Here is a 23,003-nt window from a genome sequence, read left to right as displayed (position 1 = left end):
TTTCAGAACACAGAAGTGGGTAAAAAAATAATGCGTATTTGCCCAGAATTCAATATTTCAATGTTTGTGTATCTGACTGTTTCATGACAAGATTAGCGCTTGACTGCACACAATAGGCAGGAAAAATGTTTTTTTGTTCTTGGAATGCATTGTGATGCATGGAATTTCAGGGAAAAATCCTATAGTATTTTCTAACATATACACCATGACTTGATTGACAAATCATGTTTTATCACTTGGTAAATTTGAAGGCTAGGTGATGAGCATTGAAATAAAAATATAAAAGATGCATTTAAGTAGAAACTACTTTCAATTGATAATCTGGAGAGAATGCACATATTTTTAAAAACTTGTTTTCTGTTACATTCCAGTTTAGCAAATAAATAGTAGTGTTTTATGTTGCTAATGATGAAGTCTCAATGATCACCTGAAGTTTACTCTTCTTTTGGATGTTTCGGGTGATAATATACTCCTGAAACCCTAAATGGTCAGCCAAATTTGGCAAAATCCCTAATCGCTATCAGTAATTGTAAAGTTTACAAGGTCTGGATTGAGATTTTAAACATTTGGTTGCTGATGTTTTCTGGTTGGTTTAAAAATCTTTGTGGATTTCATGAACTTTTAAACATGGTTTGGCCAGTTTCATCACATGATGATATCTTCAGCTACGTACACTCAAGTAATGAAACATCTATGTGATGAAGCGACTTATACTGGGTTACTTCTTGGTGAGACCTGCAAACCTTTTATTTCATACGATCAAAACAAAGAGATTTTTACGAAGTTGAGCCTAAAACCATTGATGTTGATGTTTTGTCCTTTCTTAAGGCGCATGCAGTGCACATTTTAATTTGAATAATACCATTGGACTCCATCCCGAGTCTTGGTTAGCAAAAATGAAATTCCATACATTTGCCATCTCTATCATTGCTGCACTGGAGTGCAGTGGACATGTTAGTCTCTGATTTTGCCCACTATCTGCTTCATTTCCTTAAATTAGCATCCTTATTTGTTTCCCATTGTGGTGATAAAGAGTTGGCAAAATCTTTCAGTGTGTTCATGGCATACTTCTAGCATTTGATCCCTTGAGTATTAATTAAAATAAAAAAATTACATCCATATGATGTGATGTGCCTCTCATAATTTAACGTGTATTAGAGAAAAGGGAGTAATCCACAAATTTTTGCTATTTGTTGAATTGATTGTTTGTGTAAGAACTTGGAGCATCTGATGGCTAATCTCGGAGAGGATGACTAGTCTATCCAAGAAGGAAGGAGGAAAAGTTTGTATGTCAGATCAAGACAATTGCCCAGATTGTGATCTTGTGTAACTAGTGTGGTTTCTTTTGGTAATTTCATGTAGACTACTTACAGTTTTTTTGTTTAGGCCATGTTTTGTCTGAATTTTTATTTCAAAATCTCCTCCCTTAGGTTGCATACACAATCAGTGCAGTTGCTGCTGGATCGACATTTGGGGTGTTCACTTTGGGACTAACTTGTCCATTTGCAAATACCAAGGTAATTATGCTGCCGCTTAATCCTCAGTCATCCATCTACTCTGCATTTGTGTTTTACACCATTGTGCATACAATCCAAATTCAAAGGTAACCTCACCCATTGCAGTATGGATGAACGTGTAAAAAATCTCATTGGTTCATTCCCATTGTGTCGAATGAAAACAAAACAGTATGCATTGAATCAACTCACTCAAAATTTGTTTTTGAGTGAGTTGATTTGTTTTTGAGTGAGTTGATTCAATGCATTTTGCAAGGTTTCAGATGTGAAACAATATAGTAGGTGTTAGTTGTCCATTATCGGAGTATACCTTGTATCATGGAAAGGTCTGAAAAAACATATACCTAATTACATTTTTGAAGAAAATTAGGTGCTTGAGTTTACTTCTAGTGTGTAAGATTGCAAATTCAATATTTAAATGCATCTGTATGGAGATAATCTGGTGTATAGATTAAATATTAATTAAATATTAAGGATGGTGATTGAGTGTACTTAAAAATGAATACATATTATAAATTACTGCTTTGTTTATGAGTTATTTGATGTAGGTCAGAAATAGAAACTCCTTTGTAAGTGATTTTTGAAATTTAAAGGAAGATTTTATTCCCAAACCTCACCCAAAAATGTTTTTTACGCTTACTATTTTAGAAGTCTTAATGGAAGTTGGAGGGAACCATGCCCAGATTATTTTATGTGTGGGGGATGTGGGCATTCCCCACCGAAGTCTATGCCCTCCGTGATATGGAATGTCTTATTTCATTCTTCGTTTTAATTCTTTTATCAAGGGTGCTCAGTTAGACAGCAAGCTTGGACATTTTTTCTATTTTTGGTTCTATGACTATATCACCCATCTTTCTTGAGAGGATGTAATCTGATGAACGCAATTAATGTCACTTGGTAGCTATGATAAATGTTGGGTAAAAACAATAAATAGTGAAATGGTTAGGTTTACCAAATTTGAGGTGTAACCTGCTGGGTGATTCTCAGCTATGGAGATGTATGGTCTCTGGTTAAAATGAGATGAGAATGGAGGGTTAGTGCTTATTAAGCTTCACTATCAAAATTAATTTACTGGTAATCATTTGATTGGGAATTCACATTAATAATATATAATGATTAAAGAATAAAATGTAGCATAAAATTAGATGTCAGTGAGTAATTATTCTGAGAAAGTAAAAAATTATGGTACTTTTCCTTTCACTGAGTAACTAGCCCAAAGTAATTATCCATGTTTAGATTGGTGGATATGAAATAGTTTGGGACAAGTGATAAAAAATTAGTCAAAGTCAATTTATGTTATCTGTACTTCAAGTACCTTTAACAGTTAGGAAAGCCTTATATGCATGTGCTGCTTGTTCCTAATAGCTGACTCCTGAAGCAAGAATTATGTTAATTTATGCAGAATATTGTACATTCAACCATTATGGATTAGGCATAAGATCATTGATGTATCCTTTGTGTACAATATTTAAACAGTCACCTTGATTCTGTAGCCTTGAATTCTCTTCTTGAGCTAGAAGTTACTTCTTGGAGGACTTGGCAGCTTGGCAGTATTTGGTAGTATCCTCATCCGGAATGGACTTGCAAAAATTTTTACCCTCATGGAGAATGGTGAAGGCTGTTAATCAGCTGGAAATCAGTTTGACTTTTTTATTGAATCACTCAGTGGAATCAGAAGAACATAGCATATGCTACTATTGCATATATGGTACATACTACTATTGATTGTAATTAGTGGTTATTTTTATGATGTTATCACATTGTATAGTTCTATTTTGTATTTTCATTTTGTAATTTTCTGTTGTTTATTCTTATCATTTCATTAAAATGCAGAAATTTCAAAGTTTAAGTATCATTCGCCTTGACCAGGATTCAAATCCAGATCCCTCAATGTCTGGTGGAATCCCAGTCAAAGTGAATGACTTTTACCCTTTGAAATTTCTCCTTTTTAATGCATATTAGCAAATGACTCCGTTAAAAGTTACTGTTGTAGCATCTCCTGCGGTTCTTGGAATTTATTTTTTCATTCTCATATTTATGTTCTTGTAACTTATTTATATCTCTTTAGTCCAAGTAATTGATGGTTTATGTCTGTGCTAAATAATTTGTTATTATTAAGGTTTATGGTGTATTAATCTTTTTGATTTAACACATCTTGCCAAAATTTTCCGCGAATGTATCATGCTATCATTATTATTAAAGCATTTAATGTTGCTGCATCCATTGATATGTATGTCATAATGTGATCATTATTCTGAAATTTTCTAATTAATTACCGAAAATAATGTGCTCTGTGTGAATGCATGGCTAAAGTTGTAAATTTGCAGCTTGTGTAGGCAGTGAATTCCCTGAAGAGTATTTGCGTCCACTCAATGTTTGCCGCCCTCCAGGGTGCCCTGGCTGGTGGACTGGCGGCCGTCCTGCTCATGTCATGGTGCTGCATTGGGTCTCAAATGGCGACGGCCACAGGCCAACTTGTTGAGCGTCCACTCCCCATTGCAATGGATGCCTGCCCATCTGTACCTCTGAGCAACATCTCTGCCCAGACTATGTCGCAGATACACTTGGAATATGCGGGCACTACCCAGAGTGGCTCTCCAACTTTGTAAGTGTGAATTGAATTAGAAGGCCATTTAGCCTTATCCTGTCAACGGTGGTTCATTTAGACAAGAAGATGTTGTTGCACTCTTACTTCAGTTGTTGCTTCCCAAAGTGCTGACTGAAAATTAAAGAAATACTCATCACCATAGCAGTCGAGGTAAATCAATTCACAAGGAAAGAAAGTTAAATTTAATAATATGTTGTTAGATTACTCTCTTACACAAATTAGGAAAGGATAAGAGGCTTGTTAGCTCCTTCATACCCAGTATAACCTCGTTAATCCAGGCTCCAGGCTGGAACTGGATTTTATCCATTTAGGCAGAATCTGGATTGTCTTTAGCCCTGACATACACAACTCCAAGGAATATCTTCTCCTTCTTTGTGCATTGCAAAGCACCATGATGCCATATGATGCATTGGAGCCCCAAGGTGTGAGAACATCCCATTTTAATATGAAGTGAACTCATAAATATGAAAGATATTGCCAATGTTGAATTCAGTGGTTTCAGGTTTTTAATTTGTATCAAAATACATGATCACTGGATGAGTCGACTTTTTATATTTTCAAAATAAATTTCCTTTGGTATGCCTGGTTTAGATGCATAGTCAACGTCACCAGGTACCTGCTGATGTCACCTATGCTTTGAAAGTGGTAGTATCGAAATAAATATATTGTGAAAACATACAAAGTTGGCTCATTAAGTGCTTTCGAAAGCTGTGTAAATGGATTCCAAGAAACTGCAGGACATGCCACGACAGTAACTTTAAATGGAATCATCCACTAAATGTGCATTACAATGCAACAATTTCAGAGGCAAATGATTTTCACACTCTGAAATTGTTAGATTGTTCTGTAAATGATTTGATGGTGTCATTCATTTTGTACTTCATTGTAAAATTTATGCCTCCTGAACAGCCATAGCCAACCAACCACTCCTCACAGTGAAGCTCGTCACACGAATGTATTTGATGCTGCATCCTTTATCTCAGTGCCATCTTTATGATTGTTTATGGGCAAACCACCTGTGGATGGTCCCTTGGTATCGTTCTTCTTTCTGCAGCATTATTTTCCAAACCTGTATTTCATTTTGTGAAAATCTAATTTGACCCTTAGAGTAAATATCTTAAGTTTCTTTTACTGATGTGATAGTGTGCCAAGCAATACCTAACTCCCAATGGAAACCTCTGCATTCAATTTGTCAAGAAACTTCACCTTGCCAAATGTTCAAAGTTACATTTTCTTTTACTGCTACCCTTCTTTATTTTATTTATTTGTCAACTTGATTGGGCAAGGTCGAGTCCCATCTTCCGCCTAACCCTTAGACATGACATTGAAGACAATTACATACAGACGAGCCGTAGATGAAGGGAAATCCACCTAGGCGGGAAACGAACCCGCAACCTCTGGGTTGGCAGGCGAGGACATTACCCCGCTGCCACCAGGGCTGACATTCTTTAGTGCTGTTGTCAACAGTTACTTTAGTTTTTCTGCCAGAAGATCCCATAATCTTTAAGTGCCTAGGTATATGGTAAGTCATGAAAAAGAACTGAAAGAATTTGCCATCTATTTCAAATACATGAGAATTTATAAGATATGGGGAACTCAGACAAACATATGACTTATGTTTAATTAAGCAATAGTCTATTCTCAGTTATGAATGTACTTATATTCTTAGTTATACTAGCCTAATGATAACCATGGAGGAAAATTGTTTCAGCTACACTTGCTGAAAATACTATTTATTTCCTTGTACCCAATTCACAAGATATCAACGCAGTAATTTGTAAATATGCTGTATGATAGTTGTAGATGCTTTATGTAATTTATTTGCACGCACACCAATCCAATATCCAATAAGGTATTATCCAATAATCACTCAAACAATGATGAAAAAAAGCTATCTAGCCAATAATTTTAACTCATTTTTTATGCTCTAATGATTATTTCTAACTTGAGATAGGTTAAAGTTTGTTATTACTTTTACATTTGTCCAAGATATCCTATTTATGCACTCTTGGACAAATATAAGTGTAAAATTCCGAAAGCATGCGGAGGAGTAACTGCAACACATCCCTGTGTTTTTCTTCAAATGTTAATTGCAATAATTTTCCCATCTCTGTTGGGGACGTTGTCCGTGAGAGTCACTCCTGATGGCTGTGTGTGTCATCTTGGCAGGCAAGAAGACAAGAAGGATGAGGTGTTTGCCCTCTACCGACTATCGTACATGTACTTCTCATCAGTGGGCCTCCTCTCAGTGATGGTGGTTGGCACCCTTGTGAGTCTGTGTACTGGGAGGACGGACGAGAGCAAGCTGGACGAAAACTTGTTTGCTCCACCTGTGCGCCGGTGGCTGCTCAGACGCAGAAAGGAGAGGCAGGAGGCGCAAGCTGGTGCGTGCCTCTGTTTCCTCAGAAATTCACAATAGATGAGGACTTCTTGGTTTTCTAACTGGCAATAGCACTTGGCACCGCAAGTTAAGGGATCCAGGTTTAAATCCATATCGGCAAATGATTTTTCCACTGCTAAATTTCTTGCATTTGTGAATTATCTAATGTTTCTTTATGATACCACACCAATCTCCATAGTTGTTGGTTTGATAGGTGAGGGAGTTGTGGTCATCTGTGCCATTTGCACTTTTCACTAGGCTACCATGTCCCTAATGTATCTTTCACATAGGTAAAAAAATCACACCAATAAAGATGCAATTTGCACAAGATTCATTTATTAAGTAAAATAATCATGAATTATTGGAATGTATTTGACTTTGACTAATATCATTACATTATGAATCATTATATTCAGCATTAACATAATGGAGAGACGTATCATATGAGGAACTGGATTAATTCTTTTAAATAGTATTCATTCTTACGACCTCTGATCATTAATTCATCTGTAATGGTAACTTGAGAATGAATCGTTATCATTATTATTCAAATTAAATTGTTGAGGGACATTTGGAAAGTGTAATATTTATTTTCCACTCATAGTGAATACTTGTGGGTTTATATCTTTGCAACTTTGAAGGGGAGGAAAAAAGGTGGACTGATTATACCTTTGCGGTCATTAAAACCCTAATGAGACTAATCATTGTATCAAGGAATGATTTAAACCAGAAATATTTATTAATTAAAGATCAAGTGTAAATGGCTCTCATTAGATCACACTCACCTTCATTAGAATTGGTCAAGTTGTATAGAACGTTAAAAATCAGCATCAGTTGAGCAAAATTGCCTAATTTGGTTGGAAACACAGATAAATAGTCACATGACTTGTAATAATTGCTTAATATGATGGTGAACTCATGCCATGTGATTGTCGAACTCAAGTCATGTAATTATGTTTTATAAAAATGACCTTTTAGAAATTTTCGTCAATTCTATTCCAGCAAAAGCAAGCAAAGAGGAGGAAAATGAAGTGGAAATAAATCCAATGGAGTTGTCATCTCTAAGTCAAAGTGGAGTTGAATCCAATGGCCGCAGCCCTGTGGGTGAGAACCCGAGGTATCCTGAGAATGTGGAGCTCCTCTAGGGAACGACTCTTGGGACAAGTACAACATGAAGTGCATTTCATTAGGTGAGTCCAAGGCAATACCTGTGTGCAATACAATACCTATTATGTGCTCCCTAGTAAAAAACTAATTGTTTTTCACTCTTGCAGGGTGCCTTAGAAGTTGGACTGCAGTTGTTACCTGAAAATTTCTATACAGTATGTGCAGCTTTATTTCAAACTGAAATGTATTATACATATATATTTTGTACCTTGTACTGTTGTCTACCTGTATTGTTTGCTCAGTTAACATTTTAGCAGTGACAGTGGTCGCATTTTATTAGAACCTTCCATATCTTGCCACATAGTGAATCCAATCAGTTTGAAATAGTTTATTTTATAATGTATACGTATTGATATATTTTATATCAAATTGTAAGAGGAGTACTTATGATGAAAGTATTTATCTGTGATCACGTGACGCTAGTACCTTAATGCAGAAGTTGGTTGAATATGGTTTTTTTTAAGTCTGTTAGTGATTTGTTTACTTGTTGCATATTTATGTACTCTTTCTGTGGTTGATAACTTTCACAGTGGAAAAGTGGTCACAATTCATCGTTTTCATTCATCATCATCACTTGTTCTTAATAGTAGAGCCTCCACAGTGTATTGGCCTCAATTTTGCAATATATATTCTTTGATTGGTCGGCCCAGTGTCCTCTCCTGGAGGAAACGCACGCCCCCTAATTGGCTCGTCAGTCTTCAGTTTTATTTCTTTGAGAAAGGGGACCTTCCGGCCACCTTAATTGGTAAACAAGCCCCAAACATCTGAATCCATCCCAATCTTTTGTGCCTGATTCGTGTGTACTCTGAGATGAAATTTTGCTGTTCACCCAGTGGGACTTTCTACTGTAGACCCTAATGTCATAGCCGTGTAAGGACAATATGGTCATTTTTATGCATTGACTTATCTTTTGTGTTGTGGTTACACATGATTCCTTATTAAGAATACTGAAATAATAGAAATGCTGTGTGCATTTCCATTATGTCATTCGACCTCCAGGTGAAAAACCTGGAGATGTCATTTTAACCTCCTAACCCTCCACTTTAATGATTTAAAGTCCACAAAATTTTCCCACAGCAATTTTGATATGATAATTTTAATATTTACATAGCACTTGAAGCCCCAGTAATTATGTCTGTTGGAGATAGTGTTTCACACACAAATGTGCCACCCATATGTTTGTGAGTTGGGTAGGTATAAAAGAAAATTTTTGCTGAAGTTATAAAAATTCAGTTTTCATCCTTACATATCTTCTTACAGCAAAATTAAGTATCCATGAGTTGAGGGGGCCCTATGTTTTTAAATTTCATTTTTGGATATAATGGGTCTTTGGGTCTTCATAATTGATTATTCCATTATGCATACCATGTATTTTTAGCTCTTAACTGAGGTCAAGTATAGAATTCGTAAGGCTGGCATTTTTTTGTTTTGGCATCATCACTATTTTTATCTAAACTGATGGCAGGCACCTAGATGTGTAAACTTTGGCGATTCAGTTTTAACATCATTAAATAAAGCTGGCCCACCGAATCAGATATGATTTGATTCAAATTCTAATTGACTGCAGAAACATTTGAGGTGGAGGTTGTTATGGTGACACATCTCTATGCATCTGTTCATTTAAAAAATCTTTCTCTTCGATAAGTGCTTGCTAGCATGAGGTTTTTATTTTAATTTTGCATTACTCATTGGTGTGTCATAGCATTCATTACTCTTCCAATTTAACATTTTATTCTCTTGACAATATTGTTGCAAAGATAATAAGTACCTTTTCAAGGTAACTCTTTGGAAAGCAACTTATAATACAGGGTTTTTTGGATCATTGGTCTTTGTAATATAGAGGTTCTACTATTGTCTGTTTCATGTGATGCTTGAAATTGAAGAATTCATGCCTTCAACTTCATCTTTGTATCTGGCTTACTGTTGTTTGTAGTTTAGCATGATTAAAAATGTTGTATATAACTGGGAGATTAATACACTCTGGTATGAGATACCACACGTGCCTTCCCAGTCCATGTAGATGGGTTTCAAAGCTTTTTGCTGAGGAACACAAGAACCTATTTATTAGAACCATGTTTAACTTTGGGAAAATATACATGATTAATTGTCATTACATATACTGAGTATGCTTTTGAGCCTGAAATGATGTAAGCCTTATTGTGTCATCACTTCATAATCATCCATGGTCAAGGGTGGGTTCGCAAAGCATGGTGAACATTGTGTGTTGACTAGGTCTCAAGGTCGCATGACTCGGATGTGCCAAAGATTAACAATGCATATCACAGAACTGGGCATTGTTGATGCTTGCTTGACACAGAACTGAAGTCCATGCATATTATTTATGCTTGTGCTCTGTGTCGGAAACTTCTTCGTTGCGACCTAGGTATTATCTCATAGTGCATCTTGCCTTGTGTTTTCTTGCTTTTTTGTTTTGTGTCCTAAATATTTGTTTATGTTTAAACTTATTACATACTGCATAATTTCTACTCAAGGCTTTCAAAATATTACCTTGAGATATTTCTTGTTGTTACTTAGTTATGTAGTAGTAATTTAATTGTTATTAATGGTAGCATTAATGATGAGAGCATCTTCCAGCTACAACGTGCAGGAGATCAAAATCCTATGGGACCAGCTTTCAGAAGGTCACATTGATTGAAATAAGTGACATAGAATAGGAAATACATGAGAAATAGTTGTTAGTTTTCTTTTGAAAATGCCATGAATGGTAATTGAAACTGTGTTCAACTAAAATTCACTGTCGCATAATGCCTCGGCCATATGGCACTTATTGAAAGTTGCCTCTCTCGTTCTTCTCAACCATGGCTGAGCACTCTGTGACGGACGGAATTGATGATGATCAAGCAATGCAGTCATATGTGTGTGTGCATTTGTCATTGTGAATATCAAGCACCAGTGAGTGTTTCATATGCTTGATATCATGCAAGGAAACTATACTATTGTTGCATTTAATTGTTATCAACGTTCATGTATTTCCCAAAATGAACCTGTGTTTAAATCCCAGAATTATTGCATTCACTCATGTATATTTTCACATTTTCCACAGTTTATCCAACTCCGAATGTGGGACATACACCTACACACACACACACACACACACACACACACACACACATGTACATACATTCGTAAGCCTTTGATAAGCCTCTCCCTAGTGACATGTTGCCTCAACTGTTGACCTCCTTTTCCAACTGCCAACCAGCATTGAGGGGCTCCCTTCTTACCCTGAGCACTATCTTTATTTGAAGTTAGTCCTTGCTAACAACATGAAATTCATCTTATAAGCCCTGCTATTTGTCACTGGTCAACCGGCCAACTTGGCTGTTGCAGCAGCCAAGTCGGTAAAACTGTTTGGTTAGAAAAGATTTAATTAGCAAAATGTTTTTTTTTTTGCTTTAAAATGACATGAACCATAAACAAGATGCAGTATAAATCATTACAAGCCTGTTAGTTAGGTTGAGGAACCTTTAAGCACCATGTTTCATGTAGAATTTGTGACAAAAGGGTCTGCAATTGACTGAGAACACGACAAATTGAGTTTTGAGTATGCATGAGTAAATGCAGTAATATTCAGGTCATTGAACTGCAAGTAATGAATGAATACACATCTTAATATTGTGTAATACGTCATTTGAATTTGTTTCCATTAACAATAATAGACTATGTGTACATATGTCTCACTGGATTGTGCCATTGAATATTTTTGTTTGCTCTTGAGAAGCAAATCTGAATTGTTATTTTTCTCTTGACTGCCATTTAAGATGTTCCTTTCCGGTGGTTCAAATTCATGCCATGACATTTTTGGAAATATGTAAATTATTTTTCTAAATTCAATTTCCATTGCATTTCATCATTTGGTATGAGGGAAAATGTTCCTGTTGAAGCATCTGTGAGCATAACCATAATTTTCACTCTTTGGCATAGGTGTAAGATTTGCATGTCAAGGGGTCAAAGCTCTTGCATGTGTTCATCTTAAACAGAAGGCATTACTTCAGTGTTTAAGTAGGAGAAAAGGTCCCATCCAGGCAGATCCCCCATTCAAAATTCCTCATTTTTTGGAGATTGTTTCCATATGGAAGTGTGTGGCATTTAAATGTACTGCATCTGTATATGATAAGGGCGCCAAGAAGTCTGATAAGCATTTTTATGTACCAAATGGTGTATAGGTTCCTATATTAACTTTGTGATTTGATGGCTTCAGAAAAGCTACCGGTTTACTTTATATTGTTCCTTGGTACAAAGTCAACTTTACGAACCTCAAAAATGATTGAACGATTCAGGGTTAACATAAAAATTGAAACAATAAAATTTAAATAAAAGGGTGTTTTTATTCATGACCTGCTTTTCTTTGATTGATAGACAAATCCCATCTTAAGACAGATGAATTCAAATTCAGCAGACTTTTATTTGCAAGGAATACGATTCATGTAAAATAAGTTGCTAGAAGTAGATTCCTTTTGATAAGAATGTAGGGATATTATGTGGCTAATATATTATATATGACATACACATTGTTGGATCATGAGCTGACGTGAACCCAGGTGCCAAGTCCAATTATACTCCAATGATATTAGTTAAAAATCAAGGCAAAAAAGTTAAAAAAAACTGCTTCTCTTGAAAATGAGAGCTCCCCTGGCATCATTGGTTGAGTCAGTTTTGTGATCCTCCGTCTATAACATCTTAGCAGTGTAAAGTGATATTCAGAACTTTCAAATTGGTGATATATATGTATAAATATATGACAATAATAAATATATCAGTTGTACTGTACAGATGGTGTAATATGTATATGTAGTCTCCAGTGGCTGTAGCGTGCCCATGTCAGTTGTGTTGGGATCTGGTCACAGAGGATAGGGTGGGGCATTCTTGGAGGTGTGGCACACTCACATAACTATGCCTAATGCTAACATCTGTTGTTCCAGCCATGAGTTCCACTTCCCCTCACTAACCCTGATCACTCCCGATCCCCTAAAGGTAAATGTAATTCCCGGACATTCCACTGGTGTGTATTCATATTGCCCTCTTGTAGTCCATTTGCTCTTGTAACCGAGTGTTGTTTTAATTATTTTCCTAAATCAGGTTGTTAATAATAGAGAATTGGTACTGTGATTTAAGGAAGGAAAGCTAATGGAAAACAGTCATCCAGATGTCACCAGTCTCTTGGAATGTTTGACTTTCACTCTTGGGAGAAACTTAAAGATGTATTCCTGGCAAACTCCTGATCGTTTTTTTTTTCCAAAGGAATTTTTTAACTCTTGTTTTGTTTGTTTTAATGTTTGTTGTTTATTCTTTGAGAAGATTTTTGTCTTTTATTTTAAGGATTAAGTCTTGTTGATTCCAAAATGTTAGCCTCCCATGTTAAGGCGAGGATTTTTTATCTGAGTGACTGTCAGAAAAGTTATCGGAATGGAGAACATCGAAATAGTTGATGAGAGATATAGCTGTTGTAATAAATGATTCTTTTTAACAATAAAAAATATGCATCTGAAATCTTTCTGTTGAGTCATTGCCACAATTAGCTTCATCATCTATCAGCTTTGTATAAAAAGTATCAGCAACAATTTTTTCCTGATATGTGGGTGAAGTGATGAATTCAGAGCATCAGATAAGTCTGCGTATGATTACTGATTGTATTGGAATTGATAAGATGACGGTGCACATCATTATTACTGAAAATTTGGAGTTGTAAAAGATCTATGCTTAACTCATCCTGAAGGTCCTGAGAGATGGCCGAGATCAGAGTCAAATGTCTGATTGGGAAGACCTGAAAGGTCATTGCGATGATTCCCCAATCCCCTTGTAGTCCCGACTTGGCACCATCAGACTATTTCTTATTCTCAAAAGTGAAGTCCTCCAAACCACAATGGGACCCTAAGCGCCATCAAAGAAGCTTGCTCACATACCCTTAAGGACCTACTAGAATCCAACTACCTGGGAGCCTTTGAGTCATGGAAAAGCCACTAGCAAAAGTGTTTTGATGCTCAAGGGATGTACTGTGAAGAATTTTGAGGCATGGTAGCTATATCTGAAATAAATCTATTTTCCCAAAACTTTTCCTGATACTTAAAATACAACCCATGTTTATGCCCAAGATACAGGAGAATGTTTACCCTAAAATATCAACCCTAGCTTTCTGAGGGTAAGCTAACATTTGTCTGAGCTGTGTGTGGGAAGTGGGTTTCTTATTAATACCCAAAATGCATTTTCTATTCCCATATGGTCTTATATAAGACGGGGTAAACTCTGATACCAAGCTGATGTTTTTACTTGGGAAAATGGTTTTCAGAGTTCTGTTTGACTCAAGGTCACCTGAAGTGCTGAAAACCTCTTTTCCAATCAGTATACAAGGGTGGTCCCAGAAGTACCCAGCCTGACCTAGATATGGCGGTAGTTGTTTGTAAAATATCACTGCATTAGAAAGTATGCAATTTATAAAGCATATGTTTCAAGTTTGAAGACACCACGTAGTTTAGTATTTGTTTGGCAGCCATCAATAGTGAACATTTTCAGTGAATTTGTGAAAATGGAGAAAATTGGTCATCGTTATATGATACAATACTTTTATTTGAAAGGCCTCAGCCCAACCAATATAAAAGCTGAACTGGATTCTACTCTGGGTGAGTCTGCTCCTTCATTTACAACAGTAAAATATTGGGTTGCTGGGTTAAACGAGGCCGTACGAGCTGTCAAGACGAGCATTGCATTGGTCCACCAAATGAGGCGACGACTCCAGAAATGGTGAAGAAAGTCCACAAAGTGATACTGGATGGTCTTTGACTGAAAGTACGCAAGCTAGCAGACATAGTAGGCATTTCAAAAAGTGTGGCACATTGCTTATGAACCGAAAATTTGGACATGAGAAAGCTGTGTGCAAGATGGGTGCCGCATTTGCTCCCACTCGACCAAAACCAGTGTTGTGAAGATGTTTTAATTGAATGTTTAGGAAAGTTTCACAGCAACAAAGCAGGATTTTTGTACTGTTTCATAACCATGGATGAAACATGGGTCCATTTCTTCTCACCCAAGACAAAAGAACAATCAAAACATTGGATTCAAAAGGGAGAACCGGGAAGTTATGTGGGCAGTTAATGGCTATTTCGAGGAGCAAGACAGTTACAGACAAGTTACAAGACAGTTAATATAGAAAGGGTATCGAACTTGTTGAACATTGCTGGGAAAAGTGTACAGAGCTGAAAGCAGATTATGTTGAAAAATAAATACATTTTTTTCCAAAATATTTTTTCTTTGTTGGGTCTGGTACTTCTGGGATTACCCTCGTAATTAGTCTTCATAGGTTTTTATTTTAGCAGTCGCATGATGGAGAATATGGATTTATTCAAAAAGGGCCTGGGTTTGAGATTATTGCATCAGAGATGACAAAAGTTTGGATACCTCAAAGTTTAGGTGAACTAAAAACTGTGAAACAGAATGTTTTTCTAGAATTTTTAAAATCCTGTTGAAATCAGCTAGATTGTTTAAAATAGGTTTTTCTGCATACACAATGGAAGAATATTTTCAATTTCATTATGTTATATCAATTTCATTATACTTTTTAGCTAATCCTAAGGAAATTCTGTGCCTTCAAATATTTTCTATATATCTTGTATTGGCCATATGCATCCATTTTAGTGCATGTTTGCCATGGATGAAAGAATGATGATAATTCTGTAATCTGCAATAGAGTGGTTCTGCTCAAGGATCTGAATCTGCTTCCATAATAGAATGTCCTTTGTTGAATCATACGTCTAATTATAGGAAACCCTCAAAGGTTCCTGCGTCATAAAATCCTATTTGTAATTAGCTCTATGTATTTATCTATGATGAAGAACAAATTGAAAATACTTGATAAATTCCATTAATAAAGATTAGATTTTGTGACCCTTAATTTTATAATTTTCTTCATCTTCAGATACTAGTATATTTGGCATAGTAGCACAGTGGCAGTAGAATTCTGTGGTTGGACCTGGCAAATTCTTGAGTGAATATCTTAACATATTCTCTCTCCTATCCAAATAGACCTGCAATAGCATGTATTCACATTGACATCTATGCCATACTTTGGGAGCATCCACAGGAATTTGGCTGATGGTGGTATGGCACCAACCATTATCACAAAAGTCCATGCAAATGTGATTTTCTTGCAATGAGATATCAGATTATTTGTATCTTAATTGATATTCAACTGGTTAAGGTAGGTTTTTGGATGAACACAACCTATGCAACGGTGCAATGATATGCTTCTATTACCTCTCCTAACAAAACAAACCTGACATTCGGCACTAAAATACAGGTATGTCCCTCTTCAATGCCGCATACTCCCATCCCCTCCTTCATTCTATCCAATATGCCTATCCTATTCCTACCCATTCCTCACTTGCGCTACGTTCTCCCATCTGTCACAATTTTCAACATCCCACTGCCAATCAATATGCTTTGCATCCATATTACCTGCCTCTTTTTGATTTCTCTCAACAATCATTTCCTCCCTCACCATGCCTAGCTTTTATTTGTATTTTTTCCCAAACCCACATTTCAAAAGCCTCCAATCTATGCTTATCATTCTGCTTTAATGATCATGTTTCCGCAGTGTACAAAACCATTTTCCATATCAAAGTTTAAACAGGCCTTTTCTTAACATTCTTACTCCATGACTCCATTCTTTCTGTTATCAACTCTCACCTCCTTTAGAAAGGTTCTTTGCACAACACAATTCTTCTTCATAGGTTCCTACTACTATGGCCATTCTGTTCCTGAACACTTACAAGTTAGGTAAACTGTTCCACCTGCTTCAGTTAATGAGCTGTTCTAATATTTAGCTTAGCTTTTCCCTTTATGAAAAATTGCATAACCTTAGTTTTGTTTACATTCTCAACCCATACCTATCAAATTGATTTTCTAATGTGCTCTGATTTTGTAACCCCTTTGGTGGCTGGTTGAATAAAGCTTAATCATCCACGAACCTAATTGATTTTATCAACACTGGGTTCTCCATCTGCCTGTTGTCCCAGAGCAGTTTGAGACATGTAAAAAACATGTATCTTGCCCTATTTTATCATTGAATCTGACAGTACACTTCATCAGACTAAATAGTGATCTGAATCTGCTCCTAGGAAACTGTGTGAATCAATCTTGCTGTTCATATATCTATGCCTAGCCAATACATGGTCCAACTGATATCTTTCTTAATCCCCAGGCATTCATAATCCTCTGGTACCCGAACTCCTTTCTTCCCGTCATCTACTTGGGGACCTGGCGACTAGCCTCCTATTAGGTATACTCGTACTTGCTTTTCTTGATTTCTGTCATTACGAAATGTTGGGCGGTGAAGTGACGTTTCACTTTATTCAAATGCCACCTTGAGCGGTTGCATATTTGTAGTTCTGCAGTTGCCTAGTTCCCTGCAGCCAACCCTCCCCCCTTTCCCCCATAGGTTGCACCATCACTGCATATGCTCTTCAGGGAGAGGCTGCTCCAGGAAAGAAATAAAGGCTGGAGATGTCTAACCTTGTAATTTCACACTTTCCTATAAAATTTTGAACATATCACTCTACAGTCTTCACTTTTGGTTGTATCACCTTCAGGTATAGCCAGAGGGGTGGACATGCCTCTCAAGACTAGAAAATAGATTTTAGCAGGTTTCCTCCACTTGTTGTAGTTTTCCATGAAGAAATTCTGTGCTATCCCCCCTAATCAAATACCTACCTATGCTCATGCATGTATTAATGAAAGAAGATTCTTGCATTCTTATTTACATATAATAATAGAGTGATAATTTTTTTAAGATGAGGGAATAATTACAATCATAGGTAGCTCCCACTCTCATGTTCATTTCAGTAGTCCTAAATGCAACCATGGGTTGATGAGAAAGTATTTTAGGTACGTATAAATGAGTGTGATTTTATACATACAATATATATATATATATATATATATATATATATATATATATATATATATATATATATATATATATATATATATATTTTATATGGTGTAGAAGCACTCATGTAAGCAATAAAACATTTGGACAACACAGTGCCTAGTTCACTTTGGGATCGTAAGGAAAGCAACCATACAATCTCATAAATGATCTTCTTCAGCCAAGACTCAGTTTTACCTGAAGAAGGCCAATGGCTTAAACTTTCTCAAATGTGTCCTTTTACATGTTATCTATTTTATTTTTGTGTTCTATTGTGCCGTCCAAATGTCATATACATTTATAATGTATATGTATATATGCACTCACACCCACATACTTTTTATTTATAACAGACCATTTTTTTAACTCCACATACTTTATGCATTTTGTCTAACATGGCTATGACCTTTCCCTCGCTTTTCAAACATTCTTCCCTCACTCTCATAGTCTTTAACATGTAACTGCCTCTCATCTCCTCTCCACTTTTCCTGGCTTTAAATTTCTCTTGACAATCTCCTCCCTTCCTCACCACTTCCCCAGCACTTCCTTGTTGGCTTTCCTTCACGGCCACTTTATTTGAACCAAGTTGCTGCTTCCCACGTCTCGATTACCTCCAATCTGCGCTTCTTTTCTCTCCTTATTATGACTCCTAACGAGTCTCGGAAACATACAACCCTACGCTCCATATCTAAGTTTCCACTAATCTTTTTTCAATGTCTTCACATTGCGGTCTCTAATATCAATTATTTCTTCATTGATATTATGTTGGAATGGTACGGTGAATATACACGTAAATTTGACCCTAGTTCCCTTGTCCACATGTCATGGCCTCCTCATTACTATTTACAACCACATAATCGGGCTGTCACCGGGGGGGAAGGTCCCGATTCCCTCCTCGGGAAGATCCCTCGCAGGGCACACGTTCACCACCCGCAGGGTATACACCTTGCCCCTGGTACGTGAGTGAGACGCCCTCTGTAGCCTGGGTGACCAGCAATCGGTGGCTCCATGAGCCACCGATTGCTGGTCACCCACCTTGAGCCTTGCCTCGGGAAGGAGTGAAACCTCGAAACAAAGGTAAAATACCAGGAGTTTAGGAGAATATTATTTCACGAGCGAAAAAAACGGGGAAAATCTGTCATGGCACGGATAACTGTCATCCAGATGTGTAAAAAAAGTTCAGGAGTCAAATGTAGGACTACATGCGAGGCAGCCTCTCCATGGTAAGTGGAGTTTTTATATTGATGAGAAGTAGTGTATGGACACGGCATTCAGATCAGGTCGTCAATCAGTCCTGTAATTGACAATTGCCTGATTACTATGTATGCAAGGAGTAGGAGTGAGTTGAGGCTCAATGGTGAGATTCGTCGCTTGAAGTAACTACTTAACTAGGGATCTTGGGTGGCAAGTCCTAGGAGATAATTTGACATGGAAGGCATTTAAAGTACTGCATTGGGTAATGAGAAATTTAAAAGGAAATAGCGTAGCCACAAAAGAAAAAGCATATAAGGGAGTGGTTAGCCCTATCCTAGAATACTCGTCCATAATATGGGATCTATATGAGGTGGGACATATTAAAAAGATAGCAAAAGTTCAAAGAAAGACAGCAAGATACGGAAGGTACAAAAGGTACCTTCCTACTCGGAGCGTACAAAAGAACAGAGTGTCACAGAAATGTTGGATATACTGAAATGGGAGAGTTTGAAACATAGAAGAAAAAGGAGTAGGTTAGGCGCGATGTATAGAATTGTTAAAAATGACGAAGCGTGGGAAGATTTATGGAAAGAGATAGAAAAACCTAACTTTAAGGGAAAAAACGACCACAGTTTCAAAATAAAAATAAGAAGGCAAAAAACAAAAAATAAAAAATACTCTTTTTTTAATAAAACAATTGTTGATTGGAACCAGCTGCCTGGAGGTTTTTTTGAGCCCTTTCCATCCACTTTTAGGAGTTTTAAGAATAAGTTTATAGCAGCCACTGGGTGATTAACTTAATTGATACTATTGTAGTTATTAAAATATTGTTTGTGTGTGATGTGGACGACATTTTGTATGTGATGTGGAAGTTTGTTTGTATGTGATGTGGAAGTGTCATTGTATGCAAGAATATTTTGTCTCCTATCTGTTTTTTTTAGTGCATGTATATATGTATGTTCGTTGTAAGAGTGATCATTGACCAGACTTGACCGTTACCACCGGGACAATTGCCTAATTACAACGTAATTCTTAAATCAATAAATAAGTGGAAAGGACGTGCTGGCCGTGATGCCATCCCTATTCATTTTATGCTGGAAGGACGCGAATCAAAGTCCCACGTCACTCACAATGGGAGGAACGATGAAAGGAGCGGCTATGTTTACGACGCGCTCCAGGCACCAGCGGCTGGAGCTTCCTCCATTGGTAATGACGGACAGGTTCTTAATCCCTTGCCATAGCGGCAAACCTTTCGCGCTGCGTGATTTATGCCTGATGTTCGCTCTAGTGCCCGCCTTCGCGAGAAATGTCGCAATCGGAGAACATGTCCTTGTCTCCCTTGTGCCATTACCAAGACCCGTACGCCGGAGGCGGCGGAAGGGCGCACGTGCGCTTCGGTGCTTTCCCTGGCGGTGAGGAGGGGGACCGTCCGCGGGCGGAAACGCGCCCTCGGGTGGATCGAAATTAGCAATTTTCCGTATATCAAATTCTAGTAGTGCGAAAATTTGTGTATTCCCATGGTTATCGATGGAAAAATATTGAAAATGTTCCTACGTGTTTAATATTTAATTAAAAGCAAACTAAACCTTTAATTAGAGCAAAGGGTCTAAAGCTTGGAAAAACCGACAAAAAACCTTGGCGATGAAATTTTGCAGATTAAGTTATTCAACTTTAGCATCGTTTAAGTACTTTATTTTAGTTTTCTGTAAAAATAATTAATCACGCACTACACAAAGGTCTTGAGTGGTCGAATTTAGGTGGAACTTTGATATTTTTTTAGTTTAACAACCAGATGTGCTGTTGTATTGAAGTATAAACAAAACTATTTTTAAGTAATCTTTTTTTCATGAGTAATGTTATAAATTCAATTTTGATCCGAATACATCACCAAGCAGCTCTTCGCCTATTTCGCAAAATTATTTTTCCTGAAATAATCCAAAACTCACAACATGGAGGTGGTTTCAATTCGAGTTCCACTCACACCCTGCTCAACCATTCAGGGCGTTCATGTTGGTTTGCCACTGTCAGCCCACGGCGTTATCTTGAAATATAGTAAGTATTTTGGACAAATGTTGACTTTGTTTTAAAGTTGCTCTAATAAAACCAACAACTTTTATATGGTCCACACACTTTTCCGGCGGAGTCTTTCACAATTTATACACATCTTTCAACTGCTTGGGTTTGGCTGAGAAAATTAAAAAAATCAATCTCTGGCAGAGTTTTATTTAGCATAAATGATCAAATATCTCTGTAGGTAAAATTTTCACCTTTGAAGGGGGCGTCAGCTTAAATTTTGTCCACTCAATCAGCTCACTGTTGGTCGCAGTACCAAAATTAATGAGGTAGGTTTAAAAATTTTAATGGATTTACCCCCGGGGGTTGATTTCTTGCTGAATCCTTTTGTATCCCAAATTTCGTATTCGCTGTGTCTCATCCGCAAAATATTTTATGGCTGACAGAAAGAGCTGTTTCTCTGAATCAAGAGTATCTCTGATTTTTTTATTTTGTTCGGCAATTGTCTCGCTATTTGGAAGACCCTGAAGATATGCATAAGGCAGAATTTTACTGAGTGATAGCTCTTGTTGTCGAACCAAACAGGAGCATACAAGGTATGTCCTAATAGTAGTGGAACTTTTTTCCTGGATAGAGGTACGGGCGGTTTCTCTGACTGCTTTCAAGAGAGAGGAGTCTCAGGATAGGCTGGAGGCCGATGGCAGTTGGCTCCCAGTCTCACTCCCAGTTTGAATCGTTTGTCTGCGAAACCTCTATAACGTGCATCGTTACGCTCCGTCACGAACCGGTTATTAGAGCAGCACTACGCCATAAAAGGTTTTTTGTGAAACTGGTCAGAACCGGAAAAGAAACTAATAAAATGCTCAAGGCAACTTATAGTGATAACGCTAGAGGGAGTTCGGGTGTTTTTGAGTGGCACACGGTATTTCGAAAGGGTAGATAAGATTTTAAAGACGCTGAGTGTTCTGAATGTCTTTCGACCTCAAAAAATGTCGAAATTCTTGCAAAAGTGAAGGATTCGTTGACAAGGATCGCAAATTAAATGTTCGCATGGGTTCTGACGAGCCCGGCATCCCTAAAAGTGCTGTGCGTTGACTTGTGACCGAAAACATTGGCATGAGAAAGGTGTTTACGAAGTTGGGGCCGCGAGTGCACCCGGACGAACAAAAGGAAACTCGCACGCGGATCTGCCTGCTTCTCGATCCTGCTTCAGCCACCCTACAGCTCTGACGATGTCCCACCAGACTTCTTCCTCTCCCCCCGCCTCAAATCCGTGCTGAAAGGACGTCACCACGGCCCGGTGGAAGCGTTACAACAGGCCGTGACGGAGCTTAGCGGCATTCCGGGCATTGCCTTCTAGGAGGCTTACGAGGCGTGAAAAACCCGCTGGCAGCGGTGTGTGGACACACACGGGTGCTACTTCGAAGGCTTTTGAATGAATATATCAATTCTGTCAGTACATTTTTTTATCGATTCAATCCTACTACTTTTGGGGCAGACCTTGTGTGTCTTCACCATGTGACTGACAAGTATCTTCTGTTCGTTCTGAGGACTCATTTTGAAAATGATTAATCTCAACTCCCGGTTCGCATATGTCCACCGTCGGGAATGACTGAGAGGTCCACGATCTTTTGCTGCCCGATCTGGAGCACAGCCTCCTGTCTGAACCATTACCCTGATAATGTCTAGAAGATGCTCATAGTTACTTAGATCAGTGTGTGTCATACTGATTTCCTCGGATTTAATTGCTTCGGAATGTACTACAGGAAATTTACAACAGCCTGACCACCGTTTGCCGATTTCCCCCCGGAATTTCCTTGCTCCCTCCGCCCAAGTACTCAGTAACAAATACCTGATAGGTAGCTAGTTGAAGTTAAGTGAGCAAATGAACCACTTAAATGGTAGCTGAATATTGACCTCGATTTTACGAATCGCGCCATTTTCCCGCAGTATTTGCCGATATGCCACAGAAACATTCCGCTTCCAGTTTATTCATTTGTAAATCATTATTTTGTGGGTAATTTAGGATGCACTTGACTAGTCCAGTTCCAATGTTCGGTGTGATGGGATCCATTAATTACCCACCAGACTCAAGAATCACGCTCATGTGCTCCTCTTTCCTTAACCTGCGGTACATTTTAGCCCCTGTATTTTCTTGAATTGTATTATTATCTTTTCTACCGTCAAGTA

General features: G+C 37.5%; 2 protein-coding genes across 2 annotated transcripts in view; both read left to right on the top strand.

Moving 5' to 3' along the window:
• LOC139696296 (sodium-coupled monocarboxylate transporter 1-like) overlaps positions 1–13,164 on the top strand; it is a 34,988-nt gene extending 21,824 nt beyond the window's left edge. Inside the window, exons 12-16 of the mRNA XM_071595001.1 lie at positions 1,431–1,517; positions 3,905–4,119; positions 6,292–6,506; positions 7,505–7,692; positions 7,777–13,164. Coding sequence (XP_071451102.1) covers positions 1,431–1,517; positions 3,905–4,119; positions 6,292–6,506; positions 7,505–7,647 — 660 coding nt within the window. The 3' untranslated portion in view covers positions 7,648–7,692; positions 7,777–13,164. The remainder of the gene's footprint in view (positions 1–1,430; positions 1,518–3,904; positions 4,120–6,291; positions 6,507–7,504; positions 7,693–7,776) is intronic.
• A 7,585-nt stretch (positions 13,165–20,749) lies between these two features.
• LOC139696533 (sodium-coupled monocarboxylate transporter 1-like) overlaps positions 20,750–23,003 on the top strand; it is a 37,671-nt gene continuing 35,417 nt past the window's right edge. The window contains exon 1 of the mRNA XM_071595335.1: positions 20,750–20,852. Within this exon, the coding sequence (XP_071451436.1) occupies positions 20,750–20,852 (103 nt within the window). The remainder of the gene's footprint in view (positions 20,853–23,003) is intronic.

The sequence above is a fragment of the Hetaerina americana genome, unplaced genomic scaffold, assembly GCF_022747635.1.
Source record: "Hetaerina americana unplaced genomic scaffold, ioHetAmer1.1.p SCAF_7, whole genome shotgun sequence".
Classification (NCBI taxonomy): Eukaryota; Metazoa; Arthropoda; class Insecta; order Odonata; family Calopterygidae; genus Hetaerina; species Hetaerina americana.
Note: the sequence above shows the minus strand (reverse complement) of the source record. Positions and strands in the feature narration are given on the sequence as shown.